Source organism: Lytechinus pictus, chromosome 14 (genome assembly GCF_037042905.1).
Source record: "Lytechinus pictus isolate F3 Inbred chromosome 14, Lp3.0, whole genome shotgun sequence".
Taxonomy (NCBI): Eukaryota; Metazoa; Echinodermata; class Echinoidea; order Temnopleuroida; family Toxopneustidae; genus Lytechinus; species Lytechinus pictus.
Window position 1 is genome coordinate 28,308,208 of NC_087258.1, and position 23,125 is coordinate 28,331,332.

Here is a 23,125-nt window from a genome sequence, read left to right on the forward strand (position 1 = left end):
AAGGTCATGACCTTATAAATCGCTCAAATACATTATTTGATGCATGTTTTGGATTCCTCTCTGAATTTCCTTTTGCATGGTACCAGTTTCGTGAAAATTGGTCAACACGTTACGACGCAATGGCCATTGAAAGTTGAAGGTCACGCCCATTTTTGTCAAAACAAGGAGAAAAGGGCGGGCTGTAGCGCGAGAACCGACGGACCGATTGGACTAATTTTATTTGGTTTTGTGCGTGGGCCATGGTGAATTTTATGTATACCAAATTACAACAAATTCTGAGAGGGTCGGGTGCAAAATTGCACATCCATTGGGTGAATTGGCATGGCATGACCCATTACTCTTTTGTCTAAGTTTTATGAATCAGATTCATAAACTTTCGAAGTTATGATGGTAATTCAACAAATACCCCCAACTTGGCCAAAATTCATTGACCTTAAACAGGGCTTAAATTAATCGACGGCCAGGCCGTCGATGCCCCTATAACTGGCCGTGATGCCCTTTAAAAAAAGGAACAATTCACTGCCAAAAAGGCTGGCAGACGTGCCCTTTTTTCAAAATCGGTCATGCCCTTTCTCACTGTGAAATTAAAGTTTACAAAGTTCTCCCATTTTTCACAAGCAAAAATACAGAAGAGAGAGAGTAAAAACAAAGTTAACAACTTCCCTCAATTCAAATTGCAAGCCAGTTTGCGCTTGATTCTTTGATCTAGACACAAACACACACACACACGCAAAGTCAGCATACATACATGTACTAGCTGTTGCACGTGGCATGGCCTCCTGCCTGTGTGTGGCAGGCAGGCATGCATGCAGGATCGGGGCAGTGGTACTTTGCAAACTCTGAAATCAGAGTGGACAATCTCACATGATTAACAGTTTTATCCACTAAAATAATCACAAAATCGGCGGGAAATTTATTTTAAATGTATATGGATTCTCAGATTACTGATTAGGTGATGTAATCGGAGGAGCTTGTTTTTGAGTTTCATTACTAGATTGGTCTAGTTGTTTCACCTTTTGTTTTGAGTCTTGTTATCAGTACGGTGCGAACATGTAATGGGAAGAGAGATGCCTGTGTACGTGTGATGCCGCCATGTTTCACCTAATTTTTACGTTTGATGTTTCACTTTGAAATTTTATTCATTTCTAAAACATTTTCGTTTTCTAACAATTTTTAAAAACATTTAAAAAAACCAAATATTAGTAAGATTATTGTTAGATGTTTACATTTTTCTTTGTTTGCTTGAAGTTTGAACTTTTTTCCCTCTTTCTTTCATTTTTCTTTCTTTTCTATTGCTCTTTCTTCTATCCTTCCTGCTCGCCTTTTTTTGTTCCAACTATCTTTATTTCCAATCTTTCCTAGCATTCTTTCCTGATCCTTACTCTCTCTCTCTCTCTGTTTACTTTTCTTTCTTTCCCTAAATTTTTCTTTTGCTCCCTAAGCTTCCTCTCCTTTTTCTTTTCATTCTTTCTTCTTTCCTTCTTCCATTCCTTTGCTTTCATTCTCTCTTTGCTTCATTCTTTCCTTCTTTTCCCCCTTACTTTGTTCTTTCTTATACCTTCCTTCCTGATTTTTCTTTTTCTCCTTTTTTCCATTCCTTCATCTTCATCATATCCTTCCTGAATTCCTTTTTCCATTCCATATATCTTTATTTCTTATTTCCTAGCATTCCTTACACTCTTTGTTCATTTATTTTCTTAATTCCTTCCTTCTTTAAGTCACTAATTGTTTTTTTTCTTTCCTTCTTTCTCTTATATTTTTTTTTTTAATTTCCTTTTCTATTTCATTCATTCTTTCTTTCCTTAATTTTTTTTGCTTCCCTTTCTCTTCCTCTCCCTTTTCTTTTTGTTCTTTCTCTCCTCCCATTATTTTCTTTCTTTTTTTCATTCTCTCCTCCCTTCATTCTTTCCTCCCTCTCTTTCATTCTTTGTTTTCTTTTTTGCGATTTCCCTCCTTCCTCCCTTCCTGTTTTTCTTCTTTCTTTCAAAGAATGAAGGAAACATTTTTCTTTCCTTCATTCATTCTTTCATCTTCCTTTTTTTCTTACTCTCCTTTTTACTTTTTTTCTTTCTCTCTGTTTTCTTTTGAACATTCATTCATTTTTTCTTCCCTTCCTTTCTTTTTCTTTCCTTTTTTCTTGCATTATTTATTTCAAAGAATGAAGGAAACCTTTTTTTTTCCTTTTTTTTTCTTTCATCCTTTTATCCTAACTTTCTTTTCACTTTTTTATTTTTCCCTTCATTTTTCCCTTTCATTTTTTCTTTCTTCTTCATTCATCTCTTTTCTTTCTCTCCTTCATTCTTTCTTTCACCCATTTGTTCACACTCCCTTCCTTTCCTTTTCTTTTTCTTTCTTGTATTTTTCTTTCTTTCTTTCTTCCTTCCTTCCTTCTTTCCTTTCTTCCTTCCTTTCTTTCTTTCTTCCTTCCTTCCTGCCTTCTTTATTTCTTTCCAATTAATTTCAGTGATTCGATGATTCCCTTTTTTATTTTGTGCCATGGTCACATGACAATATATGAGAGGAAATCATTCAAATGGCATATCAACACACTAATTTCGGTCATGGCAGGCAAGATAAAATCACTTTGAAAAAAAATAGTTCATGTTGAAAAGAGAGGAAAAAAGCAATGGTATACATGTATTACATTTGACATCTAAAAAAAAAAGGATACCGAAAAAATTGGCCTTCGATCGAGACCGAGGCTATATTTTGTTTTTCTGAGGTTCCAGTCTGTGCCTCGATGTCAGGATTTGTCTGTCATGATAGACCTTCATCCATATAATCATGGTAAGTGCATAATTTCTGTTTCCACATTTTATTAAGATTACTATTGAGACCCCAATCTACCCCAGTCCCGTGTCTCCCTTGTTTTGCACGGTCGACTCCTGGGTCTCCTAAGCCAGGGAGCTCCCTGGCTTAGGGAAGTGGGAGTTGTGCGCCAGCCTAAGTAAGTCATTGTTTTTTCCCCTTTTAAGTTTATTTTTTTTCCCCGTTTTGGTGCATTTCAGGCCATAACGGAATAAAAATCTTTATTTTGGTCCAGTTCTTTTTATATATTTATGTGAAGTAAAGACAAAAATCGGGGGAGTTTTGCATTGTTAATCCCCTAATGGTGGCTGCACGATAGCTAACCCAGGGAGCTCCTGCCCTCGAAGCGGGCCGGAGCCCAGGAGTCGACCGTGCAAAACAAGGGAGACATGGGACTGGGGTAGATTGGGGTCTAACTTAACCTAAAAAAAAAATATATAGCCTCTCTCTTGATCGGCCATTTTCTTTTGAATTTTGAAAGGAGAGGTATCGCGACAGAACTTTTCGGTTTTTTTAGGTTCCAGTCTGTGCCTCGATGTCAGGATTTGTGTGTCACGATAGACCTTCATCCATATAGATCTAATCGTGGTAAGTGCATAATTTCTGTTTCCACATTTTATTAAGATTACTATTGTATTGAGACCCCAATCTACCCCATTGTCTCCCTTGTTTTGCACGGTCGACTCCTGGGCTCTGGCCCGCTTTGCGCCGTCTGTGTATGAGAAAGAAAAAAAATAAAAATGTTAAAAAACTCCTCGAAACAGAGGGCTGTTACTAGTACACCCACGGGTACATTACCGCCGCCTTGCACAGGATAACCACTGGCATGGCATTTGCAATAAGTTTATTCCTCTTTTGTAAAAATTAGAAATATATCTACATTTTAAATCAAGTAAGCTTTGGATATGAAACTTACTAAACGATATGAAGCCAATTTCATTTCCTCTCTGTCTTTCTGGTACTTTATATCGATGATTTTTCTTGATATCGAAGCAGGCATGGAGCTAATTCGCTGGTTTTCTCTATACGCACAGAGAGGGCGCGCGATATTATTTAATAAACTTGCTTGTTTACGTCGTTTACGTCAGATCAGCTGTACTGCTGGTTGCGTTCTAGGCGCTCCGCATTTTTTTAGCTGTTCAGTGTTATTTTATGATGTAGCGCCATCAGCGATTATACGTGAGATGCAACCTGTTGATTTTTTGGTACAATTTCCTATTATGCGCCGACGACTTGAATCTAGACTGTTCGATAGGAAAAATTTGCATTTCGATTGTTGTTTGCGTAATTTCCACCGCAGTATTAAGGATCGGACGGAGTATCTTGACTGAGATTTTGAGGTAAGCGTTTAAAATCCCTTTTTATAAATACGTTCGAGCACATTTTTAAAATTAAATTATATGATAAGATTTAGATAAATAAATTTAGTATATTGTGAAGATTTTGGCGTGTTTCATTCTCTCACATTCGTGTGATGAATGAAAACGTCAAAATTCATTATGAAATGACATGCGTTGTGCGAGGTTAGTACAACTAACCTCGCATGCTTGTGTGAGTGTTACTAGTAATAGTATAACCTCGCAATACGTGTGAGTAGACGGCTGCTGCTAGCTGTCTAACGTTAGTTACTATAGTTACGTATTGTATTACCGGACACTATCATGATTCTGGACGCGCATAGTACTGCGTACGAAAACAATTTCGTACCGTAAGACTTCCGCTATTCAATTTCACAGAGCAATACATAGAACAAGATTGCTAAAACAAGGCGAAAAAATCCAACTTTTACCTTATTTATCTCTAAAATGACAGAAAATGATTAAAATATCATATAAGGTATGCTCCTTCTTCCCCAGAACCATCAAGATGTGGAACACTCTCCCAGTAAATGTTGTGACAGCCCCATCAACCGAAGCCTTTCGTCTGCAACTGACGAAAGGCAACAACAGCTAGATCCATACCTGTTTTTACTCGCACCATGTATATATTTGGCACATGCACTTTACCCTTGTGACACACACTTCACCAAGTTCTGCAAGAATCTTCAGGATTGAAGGAAGCAGACTACAAAGAAGAAGAAGAAGGTAGTTTTGCATTAACAATTGATATATTTCTGATGGAAAAATGGGCCTGATTTTGCAGAATTTCAGTCTCGTCCGCTCCTTTGATCGAATGATGAAGTGTGGTGTATTGTGGTTAATCGTCGACGGCTAGACTCGAGGTATACCGTACGCGAGGTTTACCGTGACTAGAGCCGTCGATCGACAGCTCATCAAACCTGATGAGCGTTACAATACGAACGAGCATAGTATTGGAAAGTGCCATGGAACATGCAGCTAAGAAGTCAAAATAAAATTTATCAAACACGAATTTATTACCAACATCTGCTCAGATTTGATGTGAAAAAAAACAACATAAGCTTAGTTAGAATGTATGCATGATATGATCCTATATGAAGAAAAATTCACACACCTTACATCATTAATTATAATGAAGAATATCTTTACCCGTCCGGAATCATGATGTGAATGTGATTTGTCGCGCGCGAAAATAACTGTTTTTCGTGGAGGGGTATGTGACAATTGCGATGCAAAGAAAACGGTTGGTAAATATAAAATAATTCTATCATATTCATAATTTTCATAATATTTGGAATAGCATTTGCCATTAGCAAGTGCAAATATTTCTTGATTGTTCCTCTACCTCTAGTTGTCATTTTTAAAGCACTGAAATAAAGGTGTCTGGTAATAGGATACACTGCCATACTACTAGGAAGCCATTCATTCATGAAACAGGTTTAGTAAAAAATTTCAGAGCCGGAACTCCGTGGACATACAGTCTTCACTTCTTTCAGCTTCAGAAACAAACGGGCCCCCGAATTATAATACCAGGCCAGCGGCATCATGAAGGCAGCTGGCAGGCAGCAGCCGATCCGCGCACCGCCGCCAGGCGCGGGGCCACCACCGCCCCGATCTCGTGCCGCTGCGACCATACCGGTACGCAACTCAAAAGTCAACTTTCAGCCACATGAAAATGAGAAAGCTACCAAATAAACATGTTTTACTCACTCAAAGAGACGCCAGACACAGTCACAGACACCACCTTCAAACAAGTCACTTTACATGCTTTACAGCTTCAAATATTTGGCCGAAGTAACGTTAACCCATAGAGATATTAGTATATATCTCTATGCGTTAACCATTACCGGCGGTACCTGTTGCGTTGTTCTCGAGCACGCGATACGGTATCCCCGAGACGTCAAATGAAAAAGTAGAAAACCGGTATCCAACAACAGAGATCCGTCGCAAGTGAATTGTGAATTCCAACGGAAGTTACCATAACTAAATTAAGACAAGTGTATTGACCTGAAATAAACTTTAACCTAGAAAATATTTATTAAAATTAATAGCAAATGACCAGTTAGACTTGATTACTCTGAAGTGAAATCTTAATTTTCTTATAAATTCACCAAAACATTATAAAACAATTTTCAAAACCAAATTGATAAACAAAACAAGTAGAGCGCCTCTGGCAGTCTATCCTGCTTTACGTGATTCAATGTAGCAGCAGTGCTGTCTTTGAAAATGACAAAAGAAAACACGTACCATTCATATGATGATAAAATACTGTGTTCATTGACCCTAAATGACATTTGACCTTCGATCGTGTGACCGAAGACTTGTGCAAGACGATCAGTGCATGATACTTATACCCTTCATGAACTAGACTTTCAATGTTATGATGGTAAATACCCCCAACCATTCCATTCCATTCCTTGTTTTTATTTGGCAATAAGTCATTATTGACTATTTTTGCCACCCACTGTATGAAAAGTAGGGTAACAATTTTATTTATTATTATTATTTTTATATTACTTTTTTATTATTTCTTGTATATTCATTCCTTTTTTTTTTCTATGAAAAAAAAACACACAAAAAAAAAAACACATTTAAATACATATGAAACAAAAAACTGAGGAATAAGATATCAGCAAACAATAGGGGGATTACTTCCCGAAAAAGATAAGGTTGTTGATCGACGATCTATGAAATATAAAAGAAAATCATTCTAACAAGAGGGGATAACGTTTTAACATAAAGGAAAGACGGAGATAGAAAGGATTTATGTGATCAAGAAGTGATAAGATAGGGAAAAAACTGATTTGACATGACTGAAAGAGAGACAGGCAAAGAAAGAAGAGCCCCCTCCTACACCCGTACCAGAGTTACGGGGTTACGGCTGTCCCGTCGGTGGATTCAGGTCCATCAACATCTTGAGGTTTGATCTTTCCAGGGGACCAACGCCTTTAACCTACCTACATGGAAAATAAAAGGGGCCCTTGTGGGAGGAAGCCCTTCCTCCTCCTTGTGACCCTCAGTCAGTCGATTGACACTTGTCTGTATGGAAAAAGAGCCTTCAAACATGAAATCCAGCAAATGCTGTCAATACACTTGGGTGGTTATTTTATTATTTTAATTTTGTTTCTATTACTTTTTAATTTATATTTTTTTGTCATAACTATTAAATTATCTTTCTCTCCCTCCTTTGCAAAAAAAAAAAACCCAGCAAGACACAGGGAGATGTTTTCCTTCTTCTTTCTTAAAGTCAAAGCTTTAACAAAGATAAAACATAATCTATCACATTGCATAATATTGACAGTTTAGTAAATTATATACTGTAGTGTGGGATGCTTTGCGACCGATCATCCAAGGTTAGTTGCAAGATATTGTGGGCGGTTAGAGATGAAAAAAGTATTATAACATAATTATATCGTGTGTACATCCAACGCGCGACTGATTAAGTTAATGAATAATAATTGCAATAGTTATATAACTTCCAATAGCTGATATATATACATGCATATACCCACACAATTATATACATATATTTTCAAATATATAGTATATATATATATATGTAAGATATGATTAAGTAAATGACTGCAAAGGAAATATATTTCTAAAAATCATTTCGCTATTGAGCGGTGGCCACGAAGTCATTACATTTTGTAATACCTCAGAGAAGTCTTGCATTGATGACAAAAATCTTCTCAGTGAAATATTAATTTCATAATCATGAGACAATTAACTAACTGATAAAGAAGAGAACAAGATAGCAACTAAAATTCTGCATAGCTAGCTACCTAGATTTACCGTTTCTCAAACAATCGCTTTGTCCTTAAAACAAAGCGGACGATTGACTTTTGCATTTTGTTTTGTGCACTTTTCAGTAATGTCATTATTTCCTTAATATCAGTTATATTGGTTTCGACAAGTAACATAGACATTTCTATAATGTATTTTGGGCATTCAGTGAGGAAATGATTTACAGTTTCAATACACCCATTACAATTATTGCAATATCCTGTTGGATGCATTTTCAATTTAAAAAGATCTTCGTTCAAACCTACTACTCCCAGTCTTAATCTATGAACAATACTCTCCTCAAATCTTGTTAAAAAACACAAATATGGTTTGTTAACGGCAGGTTGTACCTGTCTCAAAAAGGTGTGCGATGAATTCCACCTATCTTGCCAGAGGGTGATATACTTATCCGTAATAATACTCTTTATTTCAGAGAGAGATAGTTTATTAAATATTTCAATGTTGTTTTGTAGTGCAGCTTTGGCGTAATGATCTGCCATTTCATTCCCATGTAGACCAAAATGGCTAGGGATCCATTCAAGGTGGATGTGTTTCCCTTGATAGTTTAATTTAGTAGTTAAAATTATAATTTCCGTGACAAAGGGTATATCCTTTTCTTCTTTTATGGCCTGTAATGCGCTCAATGAGTCAGAGAAAATCACAATTCCGACGTATACATCGATATCCTCCAGCCAGTTGAGGGCAAGGACGATGGCTGCTAATTCAGCTCTGAATGATGATGTATGGTTCACCATCCTTTTTGCTTCATGGATGGAGAAAGCTGGTACATATAGAAGGAAGTGGAGACTGTTCCATCGTTTGGAACTTTTGACCCATCTGTGAATATATGCAACTGATTTGACCATTTACTTCCTATAAGTTCTAAGCTACGTTAATTGTTTTAATTTGTTGTTTATTCAGAACTTCACTCAATTCTAGAGAAACTATTGGAAGAATCATTGTCCATGGGGGGAGACAAGATACAGTATAAATTTCAATTGGTTTTTCATTCATCAATGCTGTCCTATGTCGAAATTACTTAGTTACATCAATTTTTATGTCGGACAAGGGTCTCTTTCGCTGAAATATCAATGAAAGGTGTTTCTAAAAGGGCTTCGTGTTCTAGATAAGGGAAATAATGAAAATTTCGATTCTATCCAGTTATGTTTGTGAATCTATGATTTTTTTATTGTTTTACCTCATAAAGTAAGCTCCATACATCAATTCTACAATCAGTAATAAATAAAACATTATATGATCTCCATTTATTGAAATATATGATTTCATGAAAAGTCGTCATTCCTAAATAAAAGGTTCAAGTGGCGATAAAGACTACATTTTTTTTGGTAATAATATTTATTAATCATTCAGTTCAAATTCAAACACTGTAAAAAAAAAACATTGAATCAGTAGTTAACACTTAATGTATTTAAGTAGAATTTACAATTTGTAATTATTTTTCGTTGTTTTTAAGTAGTTTCAACTTGTCTTTTAATTTACTTGATTTACTTGATTTATTTGGGTTCAATATACATTTAAGAAAATTCACGTATTGATAGCTTGCTTTGATTGAGTAAATCTAACTCAATTAGGCAAAGATTATTATTAGGCAATTATTTAAATAATGCATGAATATTCATTAGAGCAAGTAAATGTTTTTTTTTTTTTAATAACTGTCATTTCTATTTGTGTTTGAAATTGTTTTGGATAAGGGTGTGCTAACTATTGTATTCTTTTGTTGAATCAAAGAAAAGGCAACATTAAATAGTCATTTAGCAGAAAATTATTCTCACTGTTTTATTTGTAAGAATGAAACGATCGCGTATAAATATCAATGTCAGTACCTATACATGTACAGGTAAGTGACAATTCACAAAGTCTAATATTTGGATAAAACATGTATAAAATGAAAATGATGCCACCAAAAGTGGGACCATTTGATATTTTCAAATATTTTAGTGATTGTTTTACTTAATTGAATTAAGTTATTGTAACTTAATTTTCTTGAGTAAAATGGAAGCAAAGAAAATAAGTAAATTTTACTTAAAACTGCCAAAGTCATAAATACTTGAAAAAATTAAGGCAATTTTTTGCCACAATTTTATGAAGTAATTTCTGCTAATTTTTTTTTACAGTGAAGTAATGGTACATTACTTACTATATATTTTTCCGATACTATCGATATCAAACGATGTCGCGGACTTGGAAGGCTATATTGCCTTCGTGAAACGGAAAGCGTTGATTTGTCGCCAATCTTTCTATATCTCGGAAGAATGGTCCTAGGACTTTCCTACGTATGGCTCATCTCGTCGTGCAACATGCCCCTGGTTTTTTATTTGCCTCCAAACTATTGGAATAACTAAACAAAATATAACAAAATTACATCATCTAATGGCTTTGTAACTTATGGAATCCCCCAAACTGCATAGCTATTGCTTATTTTCCATCAAGTTCAAGTACCGTCCGTATAGTAATGGTGGAAAGCAATGATCTAAAAGAGGCATAAACATGTTTACCAGATACGTATCCACACAAACATTATATTTTCGTTCCTTTTTTCATAATAGTGTTATTCTGAATAAAACCCCGCCATTCGACCATTATAAGCTACACGGTCCCCAAATTATTGTTCTGTAAATGTGCATGCGGTGATGTAATGATTATGAGTATGATATCACTTTCATAATCATCTATAATCGATATGTAGGCTTAATTATAAGAATTATATATGATTAGAATAATTAATTTAATGAGCGACTATCTCGTCATCGATAGTCTTTCACGGTGAGGTTTTGCGCCCACCAGCCCTACTCCGGCTCTCCCCCTCCGGATCCTGGCGACATGTATTAACTGATGCATGGTATTTATCCACTACCATTTTTAATTCTAGATCAAATGAATAATAATGAATGATGTTATGTTAGAATAAATGGACATTAGACCAAGTGTGAATTACATGTAGACCAAATGAAAATTAGACCAAGTGACGATTTGCCCAAATGGCGATTAGACCAAGTGGTCATTAGACCATTTGGATATTAGACCAAGTGGAAATTAGACCAAATGGAAATTAGACCAAGTGGAAATTAGACCAAACGGTCATTAGACCATGTGACAATTAGACGAAATGAAAATTAGACCAAGTGGAAATTAGCCGAAGTGGAAATTAGACCAAGTGTTGTTAGACCAACTGGAAATTAGACTAAATGGTTTTAGCCCAACTGCTCATAAGACTAATTGGATATTAGACCAAGTGGGAATTAGACGAATTTGATATTAGACCAAGTGAAAATTAGCCCAACTGGCTATTAGCCCAAATGGAAATTAGACCAATTGGATATTAGACCAATTGGGAATTAGACGAATTGGATATTAGACGAACTGGTTGTAGACTAAATGAGTTTAAAGGTCAAGTCCACCTCAGAAAAATGTTGATTTGAATAAAAAGAGAAAAATTCAACAAGCACAATGCTGAAAATTTCATCAAAATCGGATGTAAAATAAGAAAGTTATGACATTTCAAAGTTTCGCTTATTTTTAACAAAATAGTTATATGAACGAGCCAGTTACATCCAAATGAGAGAGTCGATGATGTCACTCACTCACTATTTCTTTTGTTTTTTATTGTTTGAATTATACAATATTTCATTTTTTACGAATTTGATGATTAGGACCTCCTTGCCTGAAGCACAAAATGTTAAAATAATGGAATTCCACGTGTTCAGGGAGGAATGAAACTTCATTTCACATGGCAATGATGAGAAAATCAAAATATTTCATATTTCGTATAATAAAATACAAAAGAAATAGTGAGTGAGTGATGTCATCAGTTCCCTCATTTGCATACTGACCGAGATGTGCATATAACTGTTTTGTGAAATGAAGCGAAACTTTAAAATGTCATAACTTTCTTATTTTACATCCGATTTTGATGAAATTTTCAGTGTTTTGCTTGTTGAATTTTTCTCTTTTTATTCAAATCAAGTTTTTGTTGGGGTGGACTTGTCCTTTAAACTATGTGAAGGTGGACGAACTAATAAGTAGATCAAGTGCCCGATCAAGTGGTATTAGACCATCCGATAATACTGATCCATTGGAGAGTGAAATGTTACAAATATGAACAAGAGGTGGCGTGATTTGTTAAATAATGTTTTTTTTAGCAATATATTATCAATATTATCAAATCCCGAACTCTTTTGTTCGGGAGATTGTTAACAATTTCAAAAATTTTCTTTGTGTTCGTGGGGAATAAAAATAAAGAATTTGATATAAAATTTTTAAGAAACCTTGTAAAGGGAAAGTCAGATGCAGGAATTCTTTGAGCTAAGTTGGAACCAATACATATCTCTTTGCTATCTTGAATTTCTCAATTTCAGATACTATTTTGTTGATTGTATGTTTGCTCTTTGTGTCTTTATTTAATACACTGTTTATAACTCTCCATGTCTTTTGAATGTCATTTTTACATTTTTTTTTAGCTGATTGGAATAATAAGATTGTTTGGCACTTCTTAATAAGTTGGTCAATGTATTTTTGTAGAATGTATATTTATATTTCTCATGATTTTTTTTTGACAAGGGTTAGACTTGTATTTGTAATAGAGATTATTTTTCCTATTATTGATCGTAAGAGAGATTTAGAAATCCAAGGAAGTAGTAGTAGTGGTATGGTATTTTATTCAATCAAGAAAACTGGCTAAACAGTCCAAAGACTGAAAAATCCAGTGTACAGTGTATACAAAGGCAAAGTACAATATTATACATATGAAATATAAGCAAAAAAATACAACCAACCGATAATCATATTACACAATCATAAAAGATATACCAGGAAAACAAAAACACTGAAAAAAAACACTTTGAAAAGTAACACATTGATCGATGAAGCATGTACAAACGTCAAAAAGTGTGAAGGTGCAATTCGAACAGATCGCAGCTAGGGCATTAAATGATATATTACATGTATAACCATGTAATACGGGGACAAAAATAAAGAAAAAAAAAAGAAGAGAGAGAGAGGTAGTGAGAGGAAACCAAAATTACGGGAAACAGTGAATATAAAAAGCAAATGAGAAAAGGAAGAGAAAGAAAGAGAGGATGAGATAGGGTGAATGATTTAAAGAGTGGAAAAGGGAAGAGAGTGGGTGGAAAGAGACAGAAAGGAAAGGTAAAGGAGGGGAATGTGAAGGGAAAATATGGAAAGAAGACCAACAGAAAGGGGAGAGTAAAAAAAAGGAAAATATGGACGCAAAGCTGGTTTTAACCTTGTAAAATATAGCAGTAAGTGATAAAAAATTACCAAGAGTAAGTCAACGAAGAGAATAAAAGGTGAGATGTGTGGTCGATGAGATAATGGCAAGAAAGATAGGCATCGGCACGAATTACAATTTAGTATATACATGCATTAGAGTTAACTGTTACATTCATTTGATCTAAAAATAAAAATTGTGCAGATTGCCGGGGGATAAAAATCAGTTCAGAAAACATTACAATATCAAATATAATTAGGTAAAATATGGCAGTAACAAGCTCAGCAGGATTTTTGTACATGTATATAATTTTCTTTTTTGTAAAAGGAATTGTTTCATCAATGTTTTTTTTTTGCAAAATATTCATAAAACTATCAAATGGTTCATCAACATTACTTTGATTAAAAACATCTGATCATGTTTCTCTGTTCAAAGACAGAGCTAGTCTATTCATAGTATTTTCTGTGATATGACGACTTTAAGGTGGTGGAGTAAATCTGGGCATTTCGTTTTCATTAATCATTTCGGTGATTAATGAAAATGAGTGAAAATGGGGAAGTGATCCGAAATATCAGAAATCATAACGCCAGCTTTAGGTGACGAGTATACATTTGTAAAAATATCAATTAAAGCGGCAGAAGTATCCGTCAATCGAGTGGGCCTAGAGATAAGAGGCATGAAAGAAGCTGCTAAGTGATTATCAAGAAACTTGGGAGTAGGCCTAGATGGGTGACTTTTTAGACTGTCTAATTATTAATGCGCAACAATAATTGTTGCGCAAGCGAGGATCCTGTAGATTTTTTTAACAAATAAAGGAATGAATCAAGATTAGAATTTGGAGGTCTATAAATTACACCAATAATAATATCCTTATTCCCGCCATTTTTTATTTGGAGAAAAAGATATTCTAAACAATCGGTTAAAAGAGTAAATTTAACAAGCTACACCTCTCATGCATGGCGCTGTGTTCTATGGTTTGATTAAAATCTATAAGAATGTAAAGAAAATAAATTTTGGTGCTGATATTCAGTTATCTAAGTATCAGTTAGACCGATAATCGATAGAGGTTCGGGAAAGTTATCAAATTTTTAATGATTCGAAATTCCTATTTATACTCCAATGGAATATGGAGAATTGATCGTTCAAATTTTCAGAAGAGTATGATTTAAGTTGATTAATAGTGAAATATTTTGATGTGTTGAAATCGGGAGTTAAATCGTTGTCATCCAACGTTAATTCGAGAATCATAAAATGTGTGTTATTTAAATTTCCGGGAGCCTGACGGCTTTCAATATTGATAAGGCAATCCCGGAATTCATTATCATCTAGCAAATTAAAAGCTACAAACGACGACATAAATATAAGTTGCAATGGCCGAATATGTAGACTTGAAAGAGAGGTTGGACGGAAGAGGATAACGGGGATAAACAATATAACACAAAAGGAGAACATGGGGAAACACAGAATAAAACATCACAAGGATGACACAAAAGAGGCGAACAAAAAATAGTGCTGGGCTTGAACGTATAATGACCGGAGAAGCAGACCGAAACCAATTCAAAGCAAACCATGTCTAGGACCCGAACCCCTAGAACCAAAGAAATTACTTGCATAATAAACAAATAGCATACGATATCAATAAAAAAATATGACTTTCTTATGAGGCAACACTTAAAAAAGAAAGACGGAGAGAAGAAAGTAGTCCGCAAATACACGACCACAAAGTCACTCTTGACCTGAAAACAAAAGGAAAACATATAGACCACTCCCTAAATTACGGATGTGTATATATCTGAGTGAGAAATTAGCATTTGCAAGACCACTTCCTCTCAAAAAGAGAGTCCAAGTTTCATGAACCAGATCCATAAACTTTCAAAGTTATGATGGAAATCAACAAATACTCCCAACATGGCCCAAGTTCATTGACCCTAAATAACCTTTGACCTTAATGTTCATGTGACCTGAAACTCAGTCAAGGATATTTAGTAAAACTTGATTACCTCAATGTCCAAATTTTATGAAATATAGGTCAACTTGAATATCGGTTGAGTTTTTGATGCTGATTCCCCCAACATGGTCTAATTTCATTGACCCTTAATGATCTTTGACCTTCATGTGACCTGAAACTCAGGAAGGATATTCAATAATACTTGATAATCATTTCCGAGTTTCATGATCGAACTACGTCCATATACTTGACAGTATTCAGGGGCCGCGGAACGGTTTTCAAAGTGGAGGGGGGGGGGGCTGAGCCAAAAGTGGGAGGGCTGACCATGCAAAAAATCACAATCATATGGCCATTTTTACGTTTTTGTACAGACGTAATACCTGATTTTATTAAATACAATGATGTTGAAAAAATTAAGTTTTTGTTAGCGCCCAAAGAAACGGATATAATTAAAATATGCATCACTGGAATAAATAAAATGTATGATTTGCGATCCAAGTATATCAGTAGCATGGCCTCAAATTAAAGTACACCCTGTAATAACAAATATCTAATAAATTATATAATTTTGCAGTTGATGAATTAGAACGACGTATTAGTACCTGATGATTATTGTTTTTATAAGAATTATTATGCCCTGATGAAACAGTTTCTGACAGCATATAGTTGATTTTTTCCTGCATTTGATTTGTTTTGTTATGTTTTTCCTTTTGTTTTCGTTTCGTTTAATTTGTGACTCTGTTTATTGTTAGAAATGTTAATTTAATCATTGTAACTTATGTTCGATAATTTGTATTAAAGAAAATTGTGCTTTTTTTTTATTGTAATCCTTTATGTTTGGATTTGAAATCAATAAAAATAAACTTGAAACTTGTACACGGTTTTGGAAAAAGTGTGTGGGGGGGGGGGGGGAGGGGGGCTGAAGGTTCGTTAGTACGAAAACGAAATAAGGTTCGTAATTCCGAAGGTTCGTTAGTCCGAAAACGAAATGAGGTTCGTATTCCGAAGGTTCATTAGTCCGAAAACGGAATGAGGTTCGTTAGCCCGAAAACGAAATGAGGTTCGTTAATTCGAAAGTTCGTTAGTCCGAAAACGAAATGAGGTTCGTTAATCCGAAGGTTCGTTAGTCCGAAAACGAAATAAGGTTCGTTAATCTGAAAATGAAATAAAGTTCGTTTAAAGTACTTATTCTTTTCATGTATTCCATGAAGTTCTCAAAATATTCCTTTTCAGGTCTGATCGTCAAAACTTATCAGCTGGCGCTGCGTGCTCGCATTTTCATTAGTATGTATAAGCCTAATTTCATATGACTTCTAACAAACTAATTAAAATCCCTCTCAAGTTATGACAGTTTATCAAAAAGTTTCAGCTCGCACTTCGCGCTCCAAGTAATTAATTAATTCCATACGCGTCTTGTTCATTATCACAAACATTGCTCAGAATGTTCAATTTTTTGGGGAAAAATCCTGAAATTTCAATAAAATTTAGTTCGGCTTCTGGCGTTCGCATTATTCAATCAGGGATTATGAGATAAAATTATCTTGTTTAAAAGAATAAAGCTAAGACGTCACTGTTCGGACTACTCCTTCAAAGAATTAAAAAAAAAAATCAGCTTTGAGCAGCCGATCGGGGAAAATGTGAATGAAACCCCCCCCCCCTTATTGGCGAAAGCTATATAGATCCACATCTGTATATATGCATACACATTTAATGTTACACCCACAAATGTAATAAACGTCCACAAATGTAACACTTTACCCATAAATGTGATATCACCATGTAATAACACGTACTTTACCCACATATGTAAAAATTTCACCCGCAAATGTAATAACGCACTTTACCCACAAATGTAATAATTTCACCCACAAACTATGTAATAATGACTTTACCCACAAATGTGATAAATATGATGGGACTTTTGACGAATCTGTTCCAAACTAAAACATTTATATGTTGTTGTTTTAGCCTCTACGGCGCGTATCATTCAGTACTGAATATAGCGCAAAGGTACAAAGTCTTTTCTCCAGACCCTAAAATATTTTACAAATCTTCCAATATAGAATGGAAATAAAGCACAGTATTTCCTCCAGACCCAGTTATGTTAAAACAAAACAAAACAAAAAACCATAACAAAGACCCAATAAACATTATTAATATTGAAGAACATGGAGATATAGTGTAGTCTTTCCTCTCGACCCGGTTGTAAAAAAAAAAAAAAAAAAAAAACAAGATTACAGACCCTACCATCTTCCAAACTATATAGGACACTGGGAAACATGGACTTAGAGTGTAGTCTTTACTCCAAATCATTTAATTAAAAAATCAAAATAAATATATGTATGCATTATTCCATCACTCCAACACTATGTTTACCATCTGCAATTTTCTCTCATTGATTTAGAGAGCTTATTTACCAAAGGTTAGCGATTAATCAGTAAAATGAAATGACTTATCAAGATCATCACGCACATTTTGCTCAATTGCTCAGAAAGGTTATTTTTTTGTTTATTTTGGGTGTGGGTTAAAGACAACGCTCGAAGCACATATTTATTTTCACTGGATCTAAATTTTGAAGATCGGTCTTAGCTCTGAATATTTTTTTCATTTTTTATCACTTTATGACCGGGTCTGGAGGAAAGACTACGCTTTAATACTCGTATAATATTCATATCTGAATGGTACGCGCCTTAAAACCCAAGATAACAACATGTTGTTCCACAAGAATTTGATAGGGTCTCAGTGATGAAGATTTTTTCTTCTTAATTTTTTAAATAAGTAGGTCTGGAAAAAAAAAATGATTACACCCTAAACCTTTATTTTATTACAGGTTCTTAGTTTGAAGTAGTGTTGGGTCATAGATTTTGATTTGTATTTTATTATTTGGTATTTTGAAAAAATGGGTCTGGAAGAAAGACGTCAAATTTCCATGTTATTCAACATTTGTGGGGCGTTTGTTTGGAAGATCTGTTAAATATTTACACTTTGCACCTTTGCGCTATATGAATGCATTATGACAGGGTTTTAGTTTAGAAAAAAAATCGTAAAAATATCCCTTATCACATATGTGGGTAGTCATTACATTTGTGGGTGATCAAAAATTATAACATTTGTGGGTAGTGTTATTACATTAGTGGGTGTTATTATATTTGTGGGTGTAACACCCCCCCCCCCATGTTAAAACTCCAATTGTCACCCAGAAGTTAAAAAGTGGTGATCTTCTGTTCCCCTCTCTCTTTCTCTCCCTTTTACTTTTCTTTCTCCCCCCCCCCCTTCCCCTTTTCCTATTTCCCCTCTTTTTCCCCTTTCTCTCAAATATCTCCTCCATTTTCAGCATCTACATTTGCCTTCCCAGTGTGCCAGTCCGCAAAGTCTGCCCCCCAAAACACGATACATGCATGACTAGAAGATATACCAACAGATCACATAAAACATAAATGTGTACTTGATACGGTGCGAGCATGATATCCTTTAATATGCTATATTCAATGATCATCTACCACACCTAAATCATACAAAAAATATTCATATTCAACAAGGAAACCAAAATATAATGTAACAATTTTACTTGTATACAAATACAACATTTTTCTTCAATATACTCATAATGGAATATATTAATCTTCCTACTACTTGAATTCATTTCCTGCTTTATGTACATTACAAATGAACAATTCTTCGTTCTTATTAAAGAACAGAAAATAAAAATTTCAGATATAAATATGAAACATGGTCCATCATATAATAACAAAAATATAACATCACAATATTTTTGCTGCCCCATTAAAACTAACGTTGATACTAGAGAGGACAAAATATACAGTTTAAAAAAATACAGTTAAAAAAAACTCATCCTTCTTAATTCAAAAACCAAAATGTATATGCCTCTCTTATAGACCATACAGTGTAACAGGGGGCACATGTTCTGGAGGGGAAAAAATGACAAGCAAAAAAAAAAAAAAAAAAAAAGAAATTGGCAACATTTTTGATGGACATCATTATGAAACTTGATACATTAATCCTATAATGTATCAAGAAGCTGTATAGAGTTAGGTAGGTTAATAATTGAAATAATCTCATCATGATTTGCAGTATTTTCAATGACACTTTTGAATGAACATTATTTTACATTCTTAATATCATCATAAGTAAAAAAAAAAATAAGAAAAAAATGTGTCCATCTAATGAAGAGAATAAGATGATTTTTGGGGGAAAGTGTTATAAAAGTTGACCATCACGATTTGATGGAACAAAGGACAGTCCACTATAAGCTTTACCAGTACTAGGTATATTGACTTCACAAAACAAATGCAAAATGTAGAAAGTTGATCTACATACTAAAGCAAATGATCATTTTATGAAATTAAGTAAACCTTGTGTGATCTTCTCACATTCTTTGTTTTTGGGTGGAGAGGGGACATATTAGCCTGAATTAACAAAGGTGTTTTTGAAAACCCACTGTTGAATACGTGGTTTATGCAGATTTCATGTATAAATTACGCTTAATTTAGCGCGTATCGGGCGCGTGTATAACAAATGTCCAATGCTGATGCGCTCTTTTGTCACAGTGCGCCAAATTGATGCCTGTTGCCGTGGTTATCCACGCTATTTTATTCATGAATAAAATAGGTATCTAACCATGGTAACAGGCGTCAATTTGGCGCACTGTGACAAACACGCGCCCGATACACGCTTAAATTAAGCGTAATTTATATAGGAAATCTGCATAAAGCAAGGATTCAACCGTTGGTTTTCAAAACCACCTTTGTGAATTCGGGCCATTAGCTATAATTAAAAAAAAATGCCTTGGTATGTTAACATTCCACCTACATGTTAGACATACTTATCAAATTGAACAAAAAAATCCTTGCATAGATATTGATGCTATGAACTAACTCACAACTTGCTGGGGTTTGGTTTTTATTTTGTTCATCATTTTTTTCAATACCTTATTTTCACTGAATGAAATAAAGCAGAAGTCACCAATTTTACATTCATTATGTCTTGCTAATGAAAATCTGCAATTGATACGTCAATATTAAACCAGAATTGAAAATGTAGGCAAATAATAAGAATAATTTCTAATACATAAAGGCATTAAGATGAAAAAGATCTAATAAGCAAACACAAACAAACTACAATCCCTCAATCTTTGATATGAAAGAATTTACCAAAAAGAAAAAATATATTGCACAGAACTGATGTTACAAATCTACTTTAGGGTCCATGTTTCCTCATTGTAGACTCGACAAAAACCAACTTATTCTATTTGTTTTATTTCTAAATTTTGTTTTACAACATTCATTTATACCTATAAAAAAATCATGATAAAGGTATTTTACTTTAAAAAAATGCAGTGAACACAGGTGAAATAATACTTCAAAATATTCTAATCTAATGACAGTGCATACAGACATTGTATGCATAGATCTCAACCCAATTCTTCTTCTCATTGCATTTAATATCCTAATATAGAAGTCATAATTCAAAAGAATATATTTTTGATCAAGTGTAACATTTTGAAGATCTGACAGAGTAAGCATCATTGTATTAGAGGACTAGGGTTAGGAATTGTTATAATGACATATTTGCAATAACAGTTACAAGCTACTGAAATCCTTCAATCTGATTGGCTGATTTGTTATGGAAAAAAGTTAACAATTCTTTATAAAACGGGACCATAGTCCTCTAACACAAGTTTTATGAAATAGGCCCAAGATCAATGTCTGTACATTTTAGTCTCTCTTATCATGAGAAGACTTGGATATATGTCTGCATTATATACAGTGTATCTCAAGATCATATAACCAGCCTTTCCAAAAATTTTCAAAGCAATTTGTTTACAATGAAATTCATAACAGAAGTCAGATCCATAAAATGAGGTTTCAGCCATATAGTGAATTTTTACGATTTAATAATGCAGTTCACTGTAAATACACTGATTCAAATTTTTAGCATATTGTCTAAGCTCATCACTCTAACAACTACGGTATTGTTTAAAGTTTGAAACAAGTTGTTCAAAAAGTTTCAAAAATTGTTTAAAAGTTTTAAAATCTAGTTGTTAGAGTGCCAGGCTTAAACAATATACTAATCCTTTTTTATGTGTAGGAAAGGGATGAATTATGCTGTCAAATAATTTTTTTCCATGTTATCATGTTGCAATGATAATGAAATTAACATGTCACTAAGATGATCATACAAATCTGAATTCTTTTCCAAAAACAAGCTTATGTACATGTACAATAGTGCATCAAACAATTTATCTGATTATTATAGGACTACAGCACCATTTACTACTCTAACTTCATCACAATACCTCTCCCCTTCAAGCTAATTTCATTAGGAAATAAATTTCAGGTGCATTATTTAGAGAGTTGTGCTATTTTTCTTTTAAGATTGCTTCATACAGTGATGTACATACACACTAGATACATATTTGAAATTTGATCATTTCATTTGAAGATACATTCAAATAAATAAATTAACCTCATTTTGTTACATTAGATTGAATGTATTCAAGTTTATGTTCTACTGTATACAGCACATATCTGTAGCATATTCCAGAACACAGAGAGTATACAATATACATTATTCATTGTCATGTCATATAAAATATGAGATTGTAATTAAATAAGGAATATATCATCATGTAGCCTGGGAAATTTAAATATTAACAAATAACATTTTTAACAACATGATCAATGCAGAGTATAAAAGAACTAAAAAATCTATAGTATTTTTAACTAAAGAAAAGAAAATATGTCTTCTCAATAACAGATAGTTGAAGAGTGTTGATATCAACTGAAATAATTCATTGTAACCACTCTCATACAATCTTATATACAATCCTGCAAAATAGAGAGGGAAAATAAATATCCATTTTCATTTGCCATAATTTACCCTCTTTGGATTAGCAAATCACTTATCATTTATTTCTTCATAAATCCACATGATAGCTGACATCATATTTGTATTTTTTAAATCAATTAATTCTTCCATGCAATGTCAATTACTTCATCCAATACCAAAGACTAAGATCTATCAAATTGTCATAAAACTTGACTAAAGAAATAATGAGCTATATTAGCCCTGTAATCTGAATATACAAGATCATTTTTTCTTCTTTAATTGTAAAATATTGTAGTTATTAGACTATTCTGAATATATGTAAAGAATCTTTGCCATTTTTGGGTGTAACCAAATAAATCTTTCACAAATCTAATTACATAGGATCATGACAAAATGTCTATAGGGTTTCTATTCGTGATCTGCTATGTAGCCCAAAATGAATTATGAGATTTTAATGGAGCTTGAAAAAGTTCATCCTAAGCTTAAATTGATAACATATCACAATCGATCAAGAATAAACCACCCACATACTTGATTGAATGCAAAAGAAATTCAGTGAAAGCTTCAACAAATATAATAAGGTTCAAACACATTCTGAAGTTTGGGGATCAGTCAAGCATGAGATACGGACACTGTCCAATCTCAGTGAAACTTCAAAGCAATCCAGAAAAAATGTGTCAGAGAGGCTCTTGTATCTCATTCCCCCCCCCCCCCCTAACTTTACAACTTCAAAATTTGACAGTATGAAGAATTACTCTCTTGGATAAAGTAATTTCTTAATTTCTGAATTCTTACTTTTTGAAGACTCTGTTGAAATTTTACAGAGAAACTTTGCGACTTATTCTTGGTTTAAGATGATATTGAAAACCTTTACATATTTCAGGAAATTGAGATATATTAACTAGAATATTTTTTACATGCTTTATAAAGAAGTGTTCTTCCTAAACCAATGTGCATCTTAGAAAAGAGAGCATCTATAGCAGAATTCAAAATGGAAGAGCCTGTTTGTAAAGAGAAGATGAAGAGACTGATTGCTGGACTTGTTATTTGATATTGTTGGACTTTGGGACTGGAGGCTGCGCTGGACGTGACCTTGGAGGAACAGGTGATGACTAGAGAGACACAGAG

The 23,125-nt window shown here is 33.9% G+C and overlaps 1 protein-coding gene across 2 annotated transcripts in view; it reads right to left on the bottom strand.

The window, feature by feature from the left end:
- Positions 1–18,590: 18,590 nt before the first annotated feature.
- LOC129276374 (tyrosine-protein phosphatase non-receptor type 11-like) overlaps positions 18,591–23,125 on the bottom strand; it is a 32,824-nt gene continuing 28,289 nt past the window's right edge. The window contains exons 14-15 of one of the 2 annotated variants that reach the window (XR_010295666.1): positions 19,935–23,109; positions 18,591–19,575 (exon numbers count right to left, since the gene is read on the bottom strand). Coding sequence is in view for 1 of the 2 variants with exons in the window: in XM_054912752.2 (XP_054768727.2) it covers positions 23,041–23,109 (69 nt within the window). In the remaining variant the exon portion in view is untranslated. Of the gene's footprint in view, positions 23,110–23,125 lie in introns of both variants that reach the window. The other variant, XM_054912752.2, reaches the window with a different exon arrangement.